Source organism: Macaca mulatta, chromosome 16, assembly GCF_049350105.2.
Source record: "Macaca mulatta isolate MMU2019108-1 chromosome 16, T2T-MMU8v2.0, whole genome shotgun sequence".
Classification (NCBI taxonomy): Eukaryota; Metazoa; Chordata; class Mammalia; order Primates; family Cercopithecidae; genus Macaca; species Macaca mulatta.
In genome coordinates, this window is record NC_133421.1 from 54,544,993 (window position 1) to 54,563,971 (window position 18,979).

General features: G+C 43.2%; 1 protein-coding gene and 1 long non-coding RNA gene across 3 annotated transcripts in view; one reads left to right on the forward strand and one right to left on the reverse strand.

Moving 5' to 3' along the window:
- The first annotated feature begins 942 nt into the window (after window positions 1-942).
- The window catches only part of MMD (monocyte to macrophage differentiation associated), a 29,088-nt gene continuing 11,051 nt past the window's right edge, over window positions 943-18,979 (forward strand). Inside the window, exons 1-5 of one of the 2 annotated variants that reach the window (XM_001103680.5) lie at window positions 943-1,251; window positions 8,712-8,793; window positions 11,509-11,669; window positions 15,109-15,183; window positions 18,785-18,886. In XM_001103680.5, coding sequence (XP_001103680.1) covers window positions 1,226-1,251; window positions 8,712-8,793; window positions 11,509-11,669; window positions 15,109-15,183; window positions 18,785-18,886 — 446 coding nt within the window. In that variant the 5' untranslated portion in view covers window positions 943-1,225. 2 annotated transcript variants of the gene reach the window in all.
- On the reverse strand, window positions 2,791-4,797 carry LOC144335552 (uncharacterized). The gene is made up of 2 exons (XR_013406486.1): window positions 4,695-4,797; window positions 2,791-2,822 (listed from the first exon to the last, which is right to left on the reverse strand). It is a non-coding gene; the product is annotated as an uncharacterized LOC144335552 (long non-coding RNA).

Sequence of the window (18,979 nt, forward strand, 5' to 3'; positions counted from 1 at the left end):
AATCTCGGTTCACTGCAACCTCTGCCTCCCAAGTTCAAGCGATTCTCCCATCTCAGCCCCCCGAGTAGCTGGGATTACAGGCGCCCGCCACCATGCCCGGCTGATTTTTGTATTTTTAGTAGAGACGGGGTTTCACCATGTTGGCCAGGCTGGTTTCGAACTACTGACCTCAGGTGATCCGCCCACCTTGACTTCCCAAAGTGCTGGGATTACAGGCATGAGCCACCGCACCTGGCCCATTCATTTATTTTTATTTGAACCTCTCTTCCAGGAGGCCCTCTGAGTTTAGAAGGTTTAGCGACAGGACCCTGATTCAAGTCTACTCGTTTATTTGAAAGCTGCTTGGATAAAAATAAAATAAAATAAAAAGTAAACTGGAGGATAACATAAAGGGATCCTTGCAGAGGATTCCTCCGTTCGTGGATCTCACTGAATCTCGGAGTTAGAACACGGCTCAGAGACCTCAACTCCCTCATGGGTCAGACAAGGACAGGTTTTTCATTCGGCCCTGGATCCTCTCACAATAGCCTCGCGGGAGCTGGCCCTCAAAATGATGAAGGAATAAATGAATGGAGGGATGGAGAAATGAATCATGAAGAAAAAATGAATGAGGTAGGCCTGCTTGTTTGCTGCTATTTTCTTCACAATGCTTTTAAGATTTCCTGGTCCATCTCCTCCTTCACCACTTCTCTCGCTCCCCTCGGTCTCTTCTCCCGCTTGTCTCTTAAAGAAGGGTGCCGCGTTCCCGCGCTCCTCCCCTTCCCCTCGCCCCGCCCCTCCCCCGCGAGGCTCCGCCCCGCCGCCCGACCCCAGCGGGAATGAATGGCAGCGTAGCCGCCGCGCCGCTCGGGGTGCCGATTGGCTGACAGGCGCGCTGACGCGCCGGCGACCGCGGGTGCACGCAGGCGAACAGAGCCGGCGGGGGCGGAGCCGTGCTCCGGGGCGGGGCGCAGGAGCCCCGGGGCGGAGGAGCCGGGGAGGCGGGAGGCGGGAGGCGGGAGGCGTCGGGGCCGTTGAAGCGGCCTCCCTCCCGCCCCCAGCCGCCCGGTCTGGCCCCAGCCCTGTCCCGACCCCCGGCCTGGCCCACTCCGACCCTACCCGGCCGAAGGGTTCCGCTGGACACGCAGGCGGCCTCCGGAGCAGCCCAAGCCCATGAGGGCCGCGCGCCCGGCCGCCGGTGCTGACGAGACGGAGCTCCTGGCCCCCGAAGAGGAGCAGAGGATCAATGCGGTTCAAGAATCGATTCCAGCGGTGAGAGGGATGGCGTCCCGGTCCCGCTGCCCGTGTCGGGAGCGGGTCCCCAAGTCCCGCCGTTAAGCGCACGGCTCCCCGCTCCTCACCTGGATCCATCCTGGGTGGATCCAGCACCTTGGCCCGGGATCAGCTCCCGGGGGATTCCCCAGCCTGCTGTCCCTGGGCGATCCCCTTCCTCCGAGGATGGGAGCTCCTGCCTGACCCGGGTCTCCCCTCGCAACCTGCGGACCTCGGATGGATTCCCGGACCTGGGACCCCAAGCCTGTCCTCCTTCCTGGGGATCCCTTTGCTCCTGGGGCTCACCCTCCCGATCCCCATACAGGGTGGGCTCTGGCTCTCTCTGGGAACCCGAACCCCAGCCCCGGGCGCCGCCCCCGAGTCCTCCGACTTGGCTTTGGCCTCCATCCCTTTACCTCCAGGGTGGGGGGTCTCCCGGGGCGCGCGGAACCGGGTGGCGCCCTGCGGAGAGATTTGTCGTAAAGCGGGGTGCTAGGCATTTTGGGTGCTTTGTCTGTGAACGGCCCTAGGAACAGGGAAACTGAGGCACGCTCCGCCAGCCTAGCCCTGCCTGGCCGTGTAGGGGCCCTGCTGGTTCTCCAGCTGAGCGTCCCAGGGCGGTGCTATTTTGGGCTCTGCGAAGGGGCATGTTAGCTTTCGGGTGGCGAGACCTGCTGTGGAGGCGCCGGTGTTCGGAAACGAGGAGGAGGAACCGTGGAGGCGCCACCGGAAGGCTGGCCGCTGCTCATTCACTGTAGAGCTGGTGGAAATGCCGGGCTGGGGGGCGCCATGGCCTTACTCCCCTCTGGGGCTCCACCGTCTAACAATGGATGGAGGTTAGCCCAAGGCTCTGAGAGGAACTCCGGGCTTTTCTTTTCTGTTTAAGTGGGTGAAAGTTCACCTCTCCAGGGCTTGTGGTAACTCCGCATCCCTTTGTGTAAATTCCCGGACCTTCACCGCCAGCAGGTTTGCTGGGGGTGCAGGGACAGGGGAAATTGTAAGAAATGCATGAAATCTTCCCAGAAGATTGCTGAGTTTTTAGACACTACCTTTTATTTCCGAATTTTAAAGTACACATTTTTTTTTTCTTTCCAGTCTCCATACCCTCACTGCCCACTCACCCATCTCATTCCTCCCCTAGTCCCAAAGGGTAAAGGAGGCAACAAATGCACAGAAGAGTTGACATGGTCTGGGCCACCAGGAAGGGGATCAGCTTGAAGACTTGGATTGACTTCTGAATATATTGCTTATCAGTCAGGGTGTTGAATGCCTGGCACTGTTCCCCCAGTGGGAACTCCATATCGGTGTGTCTAATGGCAAAATGGAACCATAGTGTTCCGACTTTAGAACCTGATGTCAGAAATGAAGACCGGAGGGGCTTTTAGAGAGAATGTAACATGCACTCAGGCATGATCAGTGAAGCCCTGTGCATGCGGTTTGTTTGATTTGGTTTTACTTCTCTACACGTCTGTGCTCTTCCTGTTTTCAGAGAACAGTAGCAATATTCTGTGAAATTGCCTCTTCCTTATTTGATTAAGAGTTTGTCTTTCTTACGTATTCCTTTGGATTCTCTAAAAAGAAAAAAAAAAAAGACCCTGTTCAATTATTTGTTGCACAAATGTTAAAACAGTGTTACAACAACAACAACAAAAAACTTCATTTAGGATGCTACCCTCTCAGCTTATCGAACTGACTTTTTAATTATTTTTGCTGGACACTGATCCATTCCTTATTAGACAGTTGTAATGTGATTTTTGCGCTCTCTATTATTAACTTAAAAACTAAAAATACAGGCATTTTCTTTTGGTGTGGCATAGACTGTAATTTTCTTGGGGGCTTGTGTTTTGCTCAGTGGATATTTAACAGTTTCTTTCTTGATGACATCTAGACCCACCCTGATTTTCTTTGAAGATTTGTGTGATCTCATAATTTCCTGGTTCTCTATCATAGGTTAGGTTGGAAACATATTTCTAAGCATCAATTTTAACTTGGAAATAAAGCCTATAAACAAAAAGTAATGTAATGAGAATGTCCTGATTTTTGTGGTTCACACATTAAAATGCTGAGGGTACTATTCTGCACCTTTTCATGCTGTGTTTATGATATATCTTTCTGAGCATTCCCAGGTAGGTAAATTACAAAGGAACTGGAGGACGGTACAAACACACTGTCTCTGAGGGGAGATGTGCTTCCTCCCTGATAGATTTATTGGGACTGAATAGAGGAGCACGAGGAGGGGTTTATGCAATGATGGCTTCTTAACAAACTTAGGATGTGAAAAATTCCACTGGAACACAGAGGCATATTTTATCTTCCTTGTTTTATCTGTTTCACACTTGACTATCCCCAAGATACCTACACACACATAGACAAACACAAAGTCGTCCTCTCCCCTTCACAGCATCTCTGATTGATGGCAATAACTGCTAACATTTGTTGAGTGCCATTTATCTATGCCAGGCACTGGCTGGGCACTTGTATATTACTCATCCTCAACTGTAACTCTGGAAGACATAAATTCTATACCCATTTGATAGAAGAGTAAATAGGTTTAGAGAATGAAGGGAAACTTGCCCATAGTCATACAGCTAGGAAGGGGTAGATCCAAGAGTTCAACTTCATGTCTGTCTCTCCACCACTCATGCTGCTAGCTCACCACTTTCTCTCTCTAACTCCCTGCCCACACCACATCTGTGTGTATTGCATATAGGTATAAGATCCACAGAACTTCTACTGTATCTTCTTGTTGGTGTGTACTCATTTCAACAGTCTTGCAACCAAAGATCCAAGGGAAAAAAAGCCCTTTTCCTCAGCCCCAACCTCATGATCATGTAGCTAGCTTCAAAAGTGGATATGTGGGAAAGCATTTTAATCTAAAGTATTAGAATCTTACAGGGCTACCTATTGTCTTTTTCCCCAAGTTCTTAAAGCACTAAATCATAGGCATGGGGTAGTCTCCTTATATACGCCATCTTCCTTTATTTAATAATGAAGTCAAGATTGGCACTATTGACAGTGGACGCTTTTCCTGAACAAATAGGCTCAGTCATAAAGGGGAGCTAATAGTAAGAAGGGTGCACTCATACATTGCAACATAAGAGATGTTGAAGGGGCCCTTGGAACATCCATTGTCTTGGCTTTTAAGTGTTTTTTTGTGAGATTCGGGGTTCTCTTGGTTCCAAGGCTGCGTGTTTCTCTTACTTACAGAACCTGCCGTGTCCACAGTAAAACTAATTGACTATGGGATATCTTTGTTAAGACGAAATAGTTCAGCAGTAGCTGGAATGTCTTTCTATTCTTTCAACAATCATTAAGCTCTAGCAATAAGCTGGGCATTGTACTTGAGTTTGGTAATGGAAAGGTGAACAAGATAGCCTGTGGAATTCACACTACAGTGGGAAAAGATGAAATAAAAAATAAGCTAAAACAAATCAAAGTCTTACCAATTGTGACACAGGGCTCTGGTTGGATATGGAGGGTTGAAATGATACTTCAGTTAGGATAGTCTGGAAAACCTCTCTGAGGAGGTGACATCTGAGCTGAGCTGAAAGGATGAGAAGAGAGCTGAGCATTCTGGAGAAGATCTTAGACAGAAGTAAACAGCAAGTACACACACCCAGAGGCAGACACAACCTTGATGTGTTTAAGGAGCAGAAAAGAGGTGGTATAGCCAGAGGGTGGAGAGAGAGAAAGATGCCACCCTGAGACTGGAGGGGGAGTGAGGCCCAGACCACTCAGGGCTTTTGGGCCTATGAACACTGTGTTTCAGTGCTATTGTAAGCACTTTGGGAAGCCAGAGGCAGACTTTAAGCTGGGATTGGGGTGTGTGATGTGATCTGGGTTTTTTGTTGTTGTTTGTTTTTGAGACAGGGTCTTGTTCTGTCACCCAGACTGGAGTGCAGTGGTGCCATCAGAACTCACTGTTGCAGCCTTGACCTCCGAGGCTCAAGCAGTCCTTCCACCTCAGTCCCAAGTAGCTGGGACTACAGGCGTACACCACCACACCGGGCTAATTTTTACATTTTTTGTGTGTAGAGATGGGATCTCACTATATCGCCCAGGCTGGTCTCAAACTCTTGGGCTCAAGCGACCTCCTGCCTCAGCTCCCCCAAAGTGCTGGGATTACAGGTGTGAGCCACCATGCCCAGCCCCTGATCTGTTTCTAATGGAAAACTGTAGCTGCTATATAAAGAAGACAGTCTATAGGGGGTCAAGCAGGAAGACTAGTTAAGAGACTATGTATTTGCACAGACTTGAGATGTTAGGTCTTTATTTAAGGTAGGAGCTGTGAAGCTGGGATTGCAGGTGCACGCCACCATGCCAGGCTAATTTTTATATTTTTGTAGAGATGGAGTTTCTCCATGTTGGCCAGGCTGGTCTTGAACTCCTGACCTCAAGTGATGAGGCGGACTTATTTGAAATATATTTTGAAGGTAGCGTTGACGGTACTTGCACTCGGAGAATGAGGAACACTTGCGGGATTTGATCTACTGAGATCAGCCTCTGAGATCTGCTGGTGGGCTGCAGATCTACTCAGTGGGCACAGTGCTTTGGGCTGAATTTCAAGTGTGTTAGTGTGCTGAGGAGCGTTCCCAGGCCTCTGATCTGTTCTTTCCCTCCACGGTTTTGAAATTCTGTCATGGCATGGGAGAGGGGTACGGGGGAAGGAGGAGGTGATAAGAACATTGGGCAAGGGGGAAGGCAGGAGAGTTTTGAAAGAGAAAGTGAAGGGATGAGTGAAAAAACCCTGCTTCACTAGTAGTTTTATTAAGTGCAATTCCCACTCCCAGGACTAAATCACCTTCCTTCAAACCCTCTAGAGCTTGCTGGTTACTCAGGCATTGAGTAACCATTAGGGCCACTCCGCCTTAAATAGAGATGTCTTCCATAAATGGATGCTGTTTTCCATAACCAGCACTTGAACCTTTCCCATTTCTTTTTTTGGGGAAGAGATGAAGGCCAGAGTGTGGGAGTTGATTTACATTTTACATCTGCTTTTCCATTTAGGTCTTAGGAGTGGTTTCTTCAGGAGGCTGTGGAGGAGGCTTGATTGCACCCTGGCAGGTTAGAGAGAAATGGGAAAATTGTATTGTACTTTCCCAGCAGAACAATTATGCTGTCTATCCTGCTGAGCCTCAGATTTAGAGAACTGCTTCCAGGATACTTACCCTTATCTTTCCCTATTGCCCGTGTCTTGCTCTGTGCATCAGGAGAGAGTGCCTTGAGTCACCATGGGTGGGATATTTTTCTGTATAACTTTCTATTTTATTTTTTAATGTGAATGATTCCAGGTGATCAGGGACTCAGCTGTCATAAACATGGCCATCCAGTTTATTTGTTTTTAGGAGAAAATGTGAAAGTCTATCCCTGTTGCTGGGTAATGGCTTGACTATTTTTAGATTGGGCTGCCAGAGATATAAATTGCTATTTTAGTCTGCAGCCTGGTGGTGGGTAGACAAATCCTACTTACTGCACCCTACACAGAGCACTTTCAATTTCATCTAACTTCAGCCATCTTGGGGCCTTGCCGTTTACCCTTGAAAATTCCTAATAGGGTATGCTACTTACAGCTCTGTTGTTATATCTCAGGGCAACGATGTGGTGTATCCTCCAATACTTGGGACACTTTTAAAGCATTCTTCCCAAGAGTGTAATTATTTTCTTTTTTGCTAATAAGAACTGTATAGCAACACTCTTGTCCCTTAGGAAATAGTAAAATTATTTAAAATATTAGCGGGGGAGAAAAGATGATGCTTGATAATAGTTAACTATATTTGAGAATAGCTTGGATAAATTTTGAAGCTAGTAGCTGTATATTTCTCTTTAACAGTTGATTTTCAAACCATCTGGTAGATTATACTCAGTAAGTACATATTTTGTACACTAGTTAAATATCTTAACCCATCAGTGGGCCAAGTGAAATATCTTCACTGTCCCAAATTCATTCCACAGTGGATTTTCCACCTGAACTATCTGTATTGTGTTAATAGTGGCTGCCACTTTATTTTTATTTATTTGATCTAAGGATAACAGGCTCTTCCTAACTCAGGGAGAGAGTATTGGATGGTCTTTTATTTGTAAACTGGGCACTCTCTAAAATGGCATGGTCATGCGTTTTAGCCAATTTTTGGCAACTTGGTTCTACCATTTGGTTCAGCCTTGTACCATTTTTTATTGTGTGTATGAATAAGGTAATGAGTAGTTACAACTCATTAGTGGCACAAAATACCAACCACCTCCCCCTGCCATTCACACTTCTTTAAACTAGCTTGAGCAAAAGGATGATTTATTGTGCAAAGCCTGTTGACGTCTTACAGACTCTTAAGCACAGGAATGCAGTGGACCTCTGCGACCTGAATGCTCTTGAAGTTGTTTTTTTTTTTTCTTTTTTTTTTTTTTTGCCTCCATCTGTTTCTGTGCATCTGTTTCTTTCTTTTATTCAGACAGCTGCTTTTTTCTCTTCTTCTGAGAAAAAAAAGGATGAGTTAGACTAATCCAGAGTCCCTCATGAAACCTGTTGTGGGTATGGGTTGGGTTTTTGGTGAGGAGGGCATCCTCACTCAGCATACTGAAATGGAAGAATGCTATCCTCTCTAGGTTCTGTGGTATTCATGCCTTTCGCCGTACTACTGATCATCACAAAGTTAGCCTAAAGGGAAGTGTGGAATATGGGCATATGTCTATATATGTAACAGATTTTGATATTTAGATACATACACACATTTGTGTGTATATATGAATTTTGTCGCCAAAAGAATCAGGTAGTAGTCATGTGTTTGGTCTTTAAAGCAGACTCTTGGAATTCAGGAATAATGAAGGTGAAAAACATACCTCCTGTTTTAAGTTGCCTGGAGGTAGCCAGGCATCATTTATTTAAGCTGTCTAGTGACAGGTAATACAATGTAGGGAAACTAGTGGGACAGGCCTGTTAATCATGGGATGTAGGGTTTAAAGATGTGCCTGTATAAAGTTTTGTAAATTTTAAGAGAGAAAATAGAAACTTTGTGTTTCAAATGTAGTCTATCCCTTTTCACTAAATGACAATAAAATTTAGAAAAATTTGTTTCTTTTTTAGTTGTACCGTGTGTGTGTGTGTGTGTGTGTGTGTGTGTGTGTGTGTGTGTGTATGTGTGTGAATGGAGGAGGAGGGTTCCAGTTGAAGGGGTGGATATGGTTTCTGTTTGCTTTTGGTTGTAGAAGTTTGCTTTTGGTTATAGAAGGTTTTTCTTTTGAATAAACTGAAAGACTGCTTAATCTAGTAAACTAGGGTATTTGCTTAAGGATCATCGCTGTTGGCTCGTTTGACTCCTCTTTAGTGGCTTTGGCTTTATTACTGCAACTAGATATTTCCACCAGTCACTTCCTCGCTTAGAATAGACCACATGCCCACTGGTAGGTTTACTCATTGTTCTTCACACACTTTGAGTTTTTCTTACGTCACGTTCTTTTTGTTTTTACAGGTTCATGAACCATCGAGCTCCAGCCAATGGCCGCTACAAGCCAACTTGCTATGAACATGCTGCTAACTGTTACACACACGCAGTGAGTACAAGTTTTCCGCCATTGCCACCTTTCCACAGGGCTTTGTGGGGAGGAAGGGGTAGTTACTCTAGTAACCTCAGCGCAATTAGTTGGATTTACCCATCTCTGTGACCTTATCTACCAGGAAATCAGTGCTGGGTCACGTCACCAGAAGCTATATAAGCATGTAGAACGCTTTGTGTGTTCTAACCTACAGTCAGCTCTGTCCTGGATTTGCTTTCTCCAACAAGATCTTTAAGGGAATAATAATAGTATATACCCTAGTTATAGAAAAACCAAAGACACCTATTTATGAAGACTCTCACCCCTAGAATGAAATGAATCGCCTTTTCAAGACAATCAGCTGTGTTCATTTGGCAAGGAGAGTTCACAATTTGTTGAAAACGATGCATTTTTAAATTAAGTGATCCTCTGAAATGGGGAGGGGAGCCATGGCCTCCCACCCCTACAGTGGCCACTGCTCCCCAGAGGAGATGTTATTCCATATTGGTGAAGAAAAAGCTGATGTGATCCATAAATTTTTTTGTTAATTTTTTTCTGCATTATAAAAGCAAAACATGCTCATTATTAGAAACTTTAAAAAATACTGAAAAACGTATACGAAAAACAAAACTAACTAGGAATAAACTGTTAACACTTTAGTGCATTTCTTTGTGTGTGTGTGTGTGTGTGTGTGTCTGTCTGTCTGTGTTGGGGATGTTTGTGAATATGTATGTATTTTCAGTTTTCCTGTTAATGTGACATTAATGGCATTTTCTTATGTCATTATAAATTTTTTACTTTATCTGTGGTTTCATTATTCCCTTGCATTTAGTGACTTTGAGGGAAAAATAGTGGCTGGGATACAGTCTGAAAACAAGAAATAGAGAAAAGACCAGTTTACTTCTTTAACAATGAATGTTTAGAACAGGCTAGTTTATGATAGACACTGTTGGTACAATACAATTATTCAGATATTGAGACACACAGCTTACCTTTAGGAATAATATTTACTCAGGATGAACCTGAATAAACTAACTTGTCTCTTCTGAGTGTGTCACAGGTTAAGGAACACTTGTGTAAACTGTAGTTAAGGGAAACCTGACAAAACCTCCATATTAAGTTTTTAGAACAGAAAATATAATCTTATTAAACCATATCTTGAATTTTTGGATTTCAGGGACCAATAATATTTCTAACACAAACAAAACACCCCTTTTGTCATCATTTCACTGGAGAGAACATACTTAAACATGAAAAGTAGAAAGGACATGGTCTCAAGATCTCAAGATAAAGGGCATTCCTTTCAATGAAATACATTTTGTTTTATGAAAAACTTTATTGTACTTAAATATACTTAAATCCTCTGAAATAGGGAGGGGAGCCATAGACTCCCACCCCTACAGTGGCCATTGCAGCAGAGATGCAATTGTATTTAATGTTCTAATTTTGCTTGGGCCAATGAAAACTTCAGCATCTGAAAAACTCATGCCAGTCTCATCTAGGGGATTTAACATTCTGTTGCAAGATGGCAAATGTAGGTTTGGGGAGAAAAAAGATAAGCAAATTGCTAACGATTGTATTCTTTGTCAAGTATACTTATTCTAATATCTAATAAAGTCGTTTATCCTCCTGGGAGTTTCTGTCATGATAAGATGTTTACTAGTCATAATCATACACGTATGACTAGACCTTAAAGTTTGTGACCATGTGGACTATGAAATATGGTGCAGAAAGCAAAATTCTCTCTAAAATTCTCAGGAGTTTTTGAATAGATGGGCCTTGGAAATGGATTGCTCTTGCTTATTTAAAAGGCTCTGTTAAAAATGAAGTGACCCCAAAACACTCTCTGCAGTAGTTCTCAAATTGGTGGAATGTACCGATCCAAAGTGAAAATCAGGGTGTATAACTTCAACAATTGACTTTTTGTATGTGTGTGTTGCTATGTACTTTATAATACCTATTACTTGATTTGTTCAATTATCTTGACCTGAAATATTGAGATATCAATTGCAACAGGACAGATGTTTTAAAATGAGGACCTCCCTGAAAACTCTGTGTATATGCTTGGGTTTTTTTTTTTTGAAACGGGGTCTCACTCTGCCTCCCAGGCTGGAGTTCAATGGTACAATCACGGCTCACTATAGCCTCAGCCTTTCAGGCCCAAGCAGTCTTCCCACCTCAACCTGCCAAATAGCTGGGACTACAGGTGTTTGCCACCATGCCTGGCTAATTTTTTAAATTTTTGTAGAGACTGAGTCTTGCTGTGTTACCCAGGCTGGTCTCGAACTCCAGGGCTCAAGCGATTCTCCTGCCTCAGCCTCCCAAAGTGCTGGGATTACAGTCATGAGCTACCACACCCAGACTGCTTGCTATTTGAATCTTTCAAGTAATTACTCTAAATCAGATTACAAAGTAGAATGAAACATGTCCTTATTTAATGAAATTAGGATAAAGAACATCTGTTTTGCAACAGCTGAATAATGTTGCATCCTTGATGGCTTAATTGTATCCCCACTGGTTGGCACAATTCCTGGGCCCTGAATGGTATTACGTGCTTTCCAGTGTAGCAGCTAATTTCATCTGGCTCTCGTTACGATTATCCAGGAGAGACAAATACTTGCTTTAAGATTATTTTACTAAAATTGTTCCTGGTAAACCTCTGTACTTTTAGTAAAAGACTCAATTCCATAAAAGCCAGAATATTCCATTCACCATTCTTTATCTTTCCCTCAGTTCCTCATTGTTCCGGCCATCGTGGGCAGTGCCCTCCTCCATCGGCTGTCTGATGACTGCTGGGAAAAGATAACAGCATGGATTTATGGAATGGGACTCTGTGCCCTCTTCATCGTTTCTACAGTATTTCACATTGTATCGTGGAAAAAGAGCCACTTAAGGTACAGTGGATGGCATGCTGTTTCAACAGATCCAAATAGTTGACTCAACATGTTTGGTAGCCTCCCACGCTGGCATGCTTTAGTCAAGTAGGGCAAAGAGTAGACATTTTTCTGCCTTGTAGACTAGAATACTATCCCATTATTCAGGACTTGTTCTTTGGACTGGATGAAGTTTGAGGACTCCTCCCCAGTATGCATCTAAAAAGGCAGGCCTTTGCTCAGTAACCCCAAACAAAACCTCACTGATTCCCCAGGACTTACCACTTAAAAACCTGACAGCTATTTTCCAATACTATCAAGCACACTAAGGATATGATGGGCGCAGCAGCTGTGGGGTAGTGACAAAGCACACTGAGCTTGGAGTCAGCAGGCAGGCTTTGAGGCCCAGCCCTACTCTTTAATGTTGGGTAAATCACTTGACCTTGTGGAGCCTCAGTATCTGTATCACTTAAATGAGAATAATAATATCTGAGTCACACAGTCAGTGTGATAGGTGAATGAGATAAGGTACTTGAAAATAACTTGAAAATTACAAAAGACCCCACAAGTGTGTGAAGTATGGAGGTATACTTATTGTTTGAGTTTACCATTTTGCAAAGTTTAGCTTTCAGAATTGAGTCTTGTGTGTATTATTCAAAGTTCACATATTTTGCTATTAATAGCCATCAAGCACTTTCAAAACAATACTATAGCTCTTGGCCTGCCAACAAGAAGAACATAAAAGCTTTCCTCCTCTGAGTGAAGGATTGATTTTGGAGCACCACACCATTGAGGTGGGAATGGGTTGCTTGTGAAATGGATTCTGCACAACCCTAAAGGGCAAAACTTCTTTTCAAAACAGGAAGATTCAGAGCAGAGTATGAGCAATTTAAAGAAATACTCGAATATGCCTTTTGGTTTTAAAGAATGTCCAAAAAAACCTCAAACTATTCAAACAATCTGATATTTAAAAGATATGCTTCATTTTCAAGCAGGATTTGAGATTTATGAGATGATTACTGGTTCCCTCACATGTAGAATCCTAGAGTTTTAGAGCTGGGAGGATCTTTATATATCATCTAATTCAAATCACTTAATTTTTATTTGGGGGAACTGAGGCTCAGAGAAGTGACCTGACTTGTCTGAGTCAGTGAAACCAGCAGAATCCGATTATTCCAAGACCTCAGACTCCAAGTCCTAGTTTTTTCCACCATATCTTTTACAATATTGCATATAGCTTGCAGTCTGCTACCTTTTCCTGTAAGGTGACAGTTTCCTGGGCTTAAAATAAAACTACAGCATTGAATCACAAGGGCACTCTGGGACACTCACAAGAGAACCACACAAGTGCCTGTCCTGGCTCCTTAGGACACACTGCCGCAGCGCCCAGAGGCCAGGTTAGAAGCAGAGTACTTTATTATCTTCCTGGCACAATTTAGTGCTTGTGGTTGTCTCAGCAAACTTGGCTTCGATATCTAGATTCTGGATCAATAAAAAGTTGTAGGTACCTACTTCAGTATTCTGGATCTTCCTGCCAGAGGTGTAATAGAAACTAGATTCTCTTGAACTTTGAATAGCACTGCTAGAATCATATGCCATGTGTAGATTTTTGCTCTTATAGAATTTTTAAATATCAAAAAAGGCTTATTTAAGTAAAAGTGAGAAGGGAATTAGCATTTATTACATGGTAGGTGCTCCCGTGTGCTAGGTACTATGCTAGATACATGGCCTACATTATCTCATTTAATGTTCACACATACTTCATGAGAAAGATCTTATTTTCACTTTAGCTATGAGGAAAGTGAGAGTCAGAGAGGTCGGTGGCAGATCTTGGATAAGACTCCAGATCCGTCTACCTACTCTAACAGCGTATAACAATCTAGAAAACAGAATTAGAAAGGCCCAAAACCTTGCTAGGAATCACAGTCATCCAAGGAGTTATAAAAACTTGTTCTTCCCCTTCCTCCAACCTCTATCTCACCTCCTAGCCCTTCAGAGTCTTCTGAACTGGAGACCATCACAGTATTTTATAAGTTCCCCAGGTGATGATGTGCAGTCAAGTTTGAAAAGCATTGATGTAGTGTTCACTTCTTTAGACCTATGGCGTAAAGTATCATCTATGGGTATGCTATAGCTTCTGATGACTAATAGACTGAAACCCATTCTTTCTCACAAATGTATTTTTCATTCCATTAAAACTTTTTTTTTTATTTTTAATTTTTGTGGATACATGGTAGGTATATATATTTATGGAATACATTTTTCTTTTTTTTTTTTGTGAGACAGACTCTCACTCTGTTGCCCAGACTGGAGTGCAGTGGTGCAATCTCAGCTCACTGCCACCTCTGCCTCCCGGGTTCAAGTGATTCTTGTGCTTCAGCCACCTGAGTAGCTTGGACTACAGGCCTGTGCCACCACACCTGGCTAATTTTTGTATTTTTAGTAGAGACAGTGTTTCACGGTGTTGGCCAGGCTGGTCTCAAATTCCTGACCTCAAGTGATCCACCTGCCTCAGCCTCCCAAAGTGCTGTGATTATCGGTGTGAGCCACCACGCCCAGCCTTTATGGGGTATATTTTTTCACTTACACAAGTCCTTATTAGTTTGCTTTGGTCAATGTTACGTGTAGGGGGAGGCAAAGTCTAATACTGGTGTTCCCTCAAATTATAGTTATACCTGCTTGGACAGTGAAAATAGATTCAAGATGATACTACAAATTTGTACTTTTAAATTACCTCAGTAAAGGGCAGATTCCGTCTAATCCATTTTATGAATAGACCTCAGTGAACCAAACTCTTTGTACGTAGACCCCTGACTTTTCAGTTTTGGAAGGAGGAACTTGCTTAGAAATACAGGTGGCCATGCTTTTGTAGTAAATGTGCCTTTCTTTGTTTTTGTTACTGTTTTTCCTAAGTTAGTTTCTGAATTTCCTTTATTACTATTTACTATCCACACCAGGGTATTTGAAGTAAAAACAGTAAATACACTCTAAAAAGATACAAAGAATGTGATTTCAGCTCAGGGAGTGTTTACTGAACATCAGGACTTTGCCCTGCACTGATAGGAGCTGGGGTGAGGGGGGGAAGGTGGTCTGCCCTCCAGGAACTTCATTTTTCTGTTAGATGGGATCCAAAAGAAATGGAAAACATCAGAAAAGACAGATTCTGTTTGTTTGCTTTAACCACTTCAGATTTCCTGACTATCATGGAGCTCTGTCCCTATGTCTCATATATGCTGAGAGTATCTATTGTATGTGCAACCTAAAAAATAATACAAAGCTTTTACTCATGACTTCATAACATTAGCAACAACAAAAATGTGTGTGACCTTGGCAGAACGAGTGTAAAGGCCATGAGAACAAGAACAAGAATGGAAATTGCAACATAGTGGAGTGATAACCCATACTTCCTATCTGAACACTTTCTGAAAAATTTACTTAACTTTTTTTTCCCCCTCACTAGGACAGTGGAGCATTGTTTTCACATGTGTGATAGAATGGTTATCTATTTCTTCATTGCTGCTTCTTATGCTCCATGGTAAGATACAGTCTTCCTATTTTTGAAGGTAGTGATTTTATGATTAGAATTCCTCACTCCTCCTTTCCTCTCTTCCTCTTGTCCCCACCCTCAGCCCTCATGTGTACACCACCTCCCCTCCTCCTGAATACATATATGCATGCATTTTTTTTCCCATTCGATGTACTTGGGTCAGATTGCATATTTGAAGGGGAGAATATTGCTGCTGTTTATAATATCTGGGTATTGGATTGTTCAAGAAGAAGTGCAAAGGTTTTGGTGGAGATAGGATTTCACCATGTGTGCAGATAGCTTGCTCACTCTTGAAATCTGTAACCTTTGCTCTCCATATTGTTTCCCTGTACCTCTGCTATTGTTCAGAACACTAGAAAATTGAATTGTTTAAGTGGAAATGCTGTAAATATGTATGAGGAAAGCGAGCTTATTTACTTATTTTATTGGTTTTTTTTGAGACAAGAGTCTCGCTCTGTAGCCCAGGCTGCAGTGCAGTGACATAATCTCGGCTCACTGCAACCTCCGCCTCCCGAGTTCAAGAGATTCTCCTGCCTCAGCCTCCTGAGTAACTGGGATTACAGGCACGTGCTGCCATGTCTGGCTAATTTTTGTATTTTTAGTAGAGATGGGGTTTCACCATGTTGACCAGACTGGTCAGGAACTCCTGACCTCAAGTGATCCGCCCACCTTGATCTCCCAAAGTGCTGGGATTATAGGCGTGAGCCACCATGTCCGGCCTATTTTTTTTTATTTTCTGAGACAGGGTCTCACTCTGTCTCCCAGGCTGGAATGCAGTGGTGCCATCTCAGCTTACTACAACTTCCACCTCCCAGGTTCAAGTCATTCTCCCATCTCATTCTCCCAGGTAGCTGGGACTACAGGCATGTGCCACCACACCCAGCTAATTTTTGATAGGGTTTCACCATGTTGTCGATACCAGGTTGCTATCAAACTCCGACCTCAAGTGATATGCCTGCCTCTGCCTCCCAAAGTGTTGGGATTACAGGCATGAGCCACCATACTCAGCCATTTTTGTTTGTTTGTTAGTTTTGAGACGGAGTCTCACTATGTTGCCCAGGCTGGAGTGCAGTGGCAGTGGCCCGTGGTCTCAGCTCACTGCAACCTCTGTCTCCCAGGTTCAAGTGATTCTCCTGTGTCAGCCTTTGAGTAGCTGGGGCTACAGGCATGTGCCACCATGCCTGGCTAATTTTTGTATTTTTAGTAGAGACAAGGTTTCACCACGTTGCCCAGGCTGGTCTCAAACTCCTGACCTCAAATGATCTGCCCGCCTCAGCCTCCCAAAGTGCTGGGATTACAGGTGTGAGCCACTGCACCCAGCCTGTTTTTGAAATTTAAGCCATTTGTCTTCAATTCACCTCAAGTGCAGTAGCTACTATATAGCAAGTGTGTTTATCATTTCTTTTGCGGAGTAAGAGAACCGGCCACATGAGTTAACTATTTAAAATACCTAGTATTCTGTTCAGTGCCTTTGATCTTTCTGCCTTTTTGGTGCTGATCAAATATAATCTTTTGTTGCTTTGAAACTCTTAAAGAAACATTAGCTTTCCTCTACAAGACATAATCCAGTTTTAAAAACTCAGAAGCTTATATTTTGCTGTCATCTACTGCAGTCATTAGAAACAGGATGCCTCTAGATTCTGGCTAATGCAGCATCCATGATTCAAAAGAAACCTGATTATCTGAAGGAGTAAAAAGTAAGTGCTATCTGTGCCCAGCATCTGACTAAATTATAGGTTGGCTTCACGTTGGAAGAAGCACACTGAAAGGCCTTTATGAATGGATATTAAATGCCCAGAACAGTGCTTATTTCAGTAGGAACCTACAGGGTTTTCCAAACAGGATTCCTTACTTTAGTTATTTTAAATTCTTTAATTTAAAATAAGTAAATGAATAAAAAGAATATAAATGTGAGCTGAGGAGTTAAATATCAGAGTAGGCAATTTGTTTACCTGTAGTTTTAGATATGTAGGCTGTACTTTTTCCATTTGGAAATGTGACTTTTGTAGTTATAGATAATCAGGACAACATTTGTTTTTTTCTCATTTATTCTTTTTTTTTTTTTTCTTGAGACGGAGTTTTGCTCTTGTTGCCCAGGCTGGACTGGAGTACAATGGTGTGATCTCAGCTTACCACAACCTCTGCCTCCTGGGTTCAAGAGATTCTCCTGCCTCAGCCTCCCAAGTAGCTGGGATTAGAGGCACATGCCACCATGGGCACATGCCCAGCTAATTTTTTTGTATTTTTAGGAGACACGGGGTTTCACCATGTTGGTCAGGCTGGTCTCCAACCCCTGACCTCAGGTGATCCACCCATGTAGGCTTCCTAAAGTGCTGAGATTATAGGTGTGAGCCACCGCACCTGGCCTCATTTATTTTATTTATTTTTTTGAGACAGAGTCTTGTTCTGTCACCCAGGCTAGAATTTAGTGGCGCTTTCTCAGCTCACTGCAACCTCTACCTCCTGGGTTCAAGTGATTCTCCTGCCTCAGCCTCCCTAGCTGGAATTACAGGTGCCCACCACCATACCCAGCTAATTTTTATATTTTTAGTAGAGACTGGGTTCCACCATGTTGGCCAGGCTGGTCTTGAACTCCTGACCTGAAGTGGTCTGCCAGCCTCGGCCTCCCAAAGTGCTGGGATTACAGGTGTGAGCCAAGTTCCCAGACTTCTCATGTATTCTTAATATGAAGTTAGTACAAATGAATTTGCAGCATTTTAAAATTCAGACCTCACAACAGTCCATGGTTAAATTCCAACAAAATGTCTTCCATAATATATGTTAGGAGTAATTCTTCTCATGTTCTCTCTTGGCAGAGAGATTGATAATGGAGACAGTTGGTTTGTGTATTAGGTATCCACTGCGGATATGTGATCCTGGTTCAGGATTTTGTTCCAGGTTCTCATTAAGCTTTGTAAGCAATCCACTCCCAAATACACAGTCAGAAATTAAAGGGCAAGCAGTCTTGACCTCATTCTGCCTAATAGGGTAAGTTAGGCATCACAAGAGTGCTGGGACTCCCTTCTACTTGTCTGCTTTTAGCTGGTTCTATTTTTAAACCATGTCGAAACTAATTCTAAGGGGTTTTTTTTTTTTTTTTTTTTTTTTTTTAGTCAAAATCTTGCTCTGTCACCCAGGCTGGAGTGCAGTGGTGTGATCTCAGCTCACTGCAACTTCCGCCTCCCGGGCTCAAGTGTTCTCCTGTCTCAGCCTCCTGAGCAACTTGGATTACAGGCACATGCCACCACGCCTGGCTAATTTTTGTGTTTTTAATACAGATGGGGTTTCACCATGTTGGCCAGGCTGGTCTTGAACTCCTGACCTCAAGGGATCCGTCCGCCTCGGCCTCCCAAAGTGCTGGGATTACAGATGTGAGCTCCCGGCCTAATTCTGAGTCTTAAAGGTTGACTGACAAATTTGTCTTTTAGTTGCTTAATTTTACCTAAATTGCCCAAATGCCTCCTTGATGTGTTGAGTGCCTTTTCTTCCTGCTCTTATCCTAAGTCTTTCTCAGTTTTCAATGACACAGGTTCTATTAATTCCCTTCATTTATCACTTCTATTCTTTGTTGTCATGTTTACATTTTTAGGTTAAATCTTCGTGAACTTGGACCCCTGGCATCTCACATGCGTTGGTTTATCTGGCTCATGGCAGCTGGAGGAACCATTTATGTATTTCTCTACCATGAAAAGTAAGAGAAAATAATTTACATTTGATAGTTTTAAAATCAACTGCCTAAATATTACATGCATTGCAATATAATTTACTTTTATTCGTACTTCAA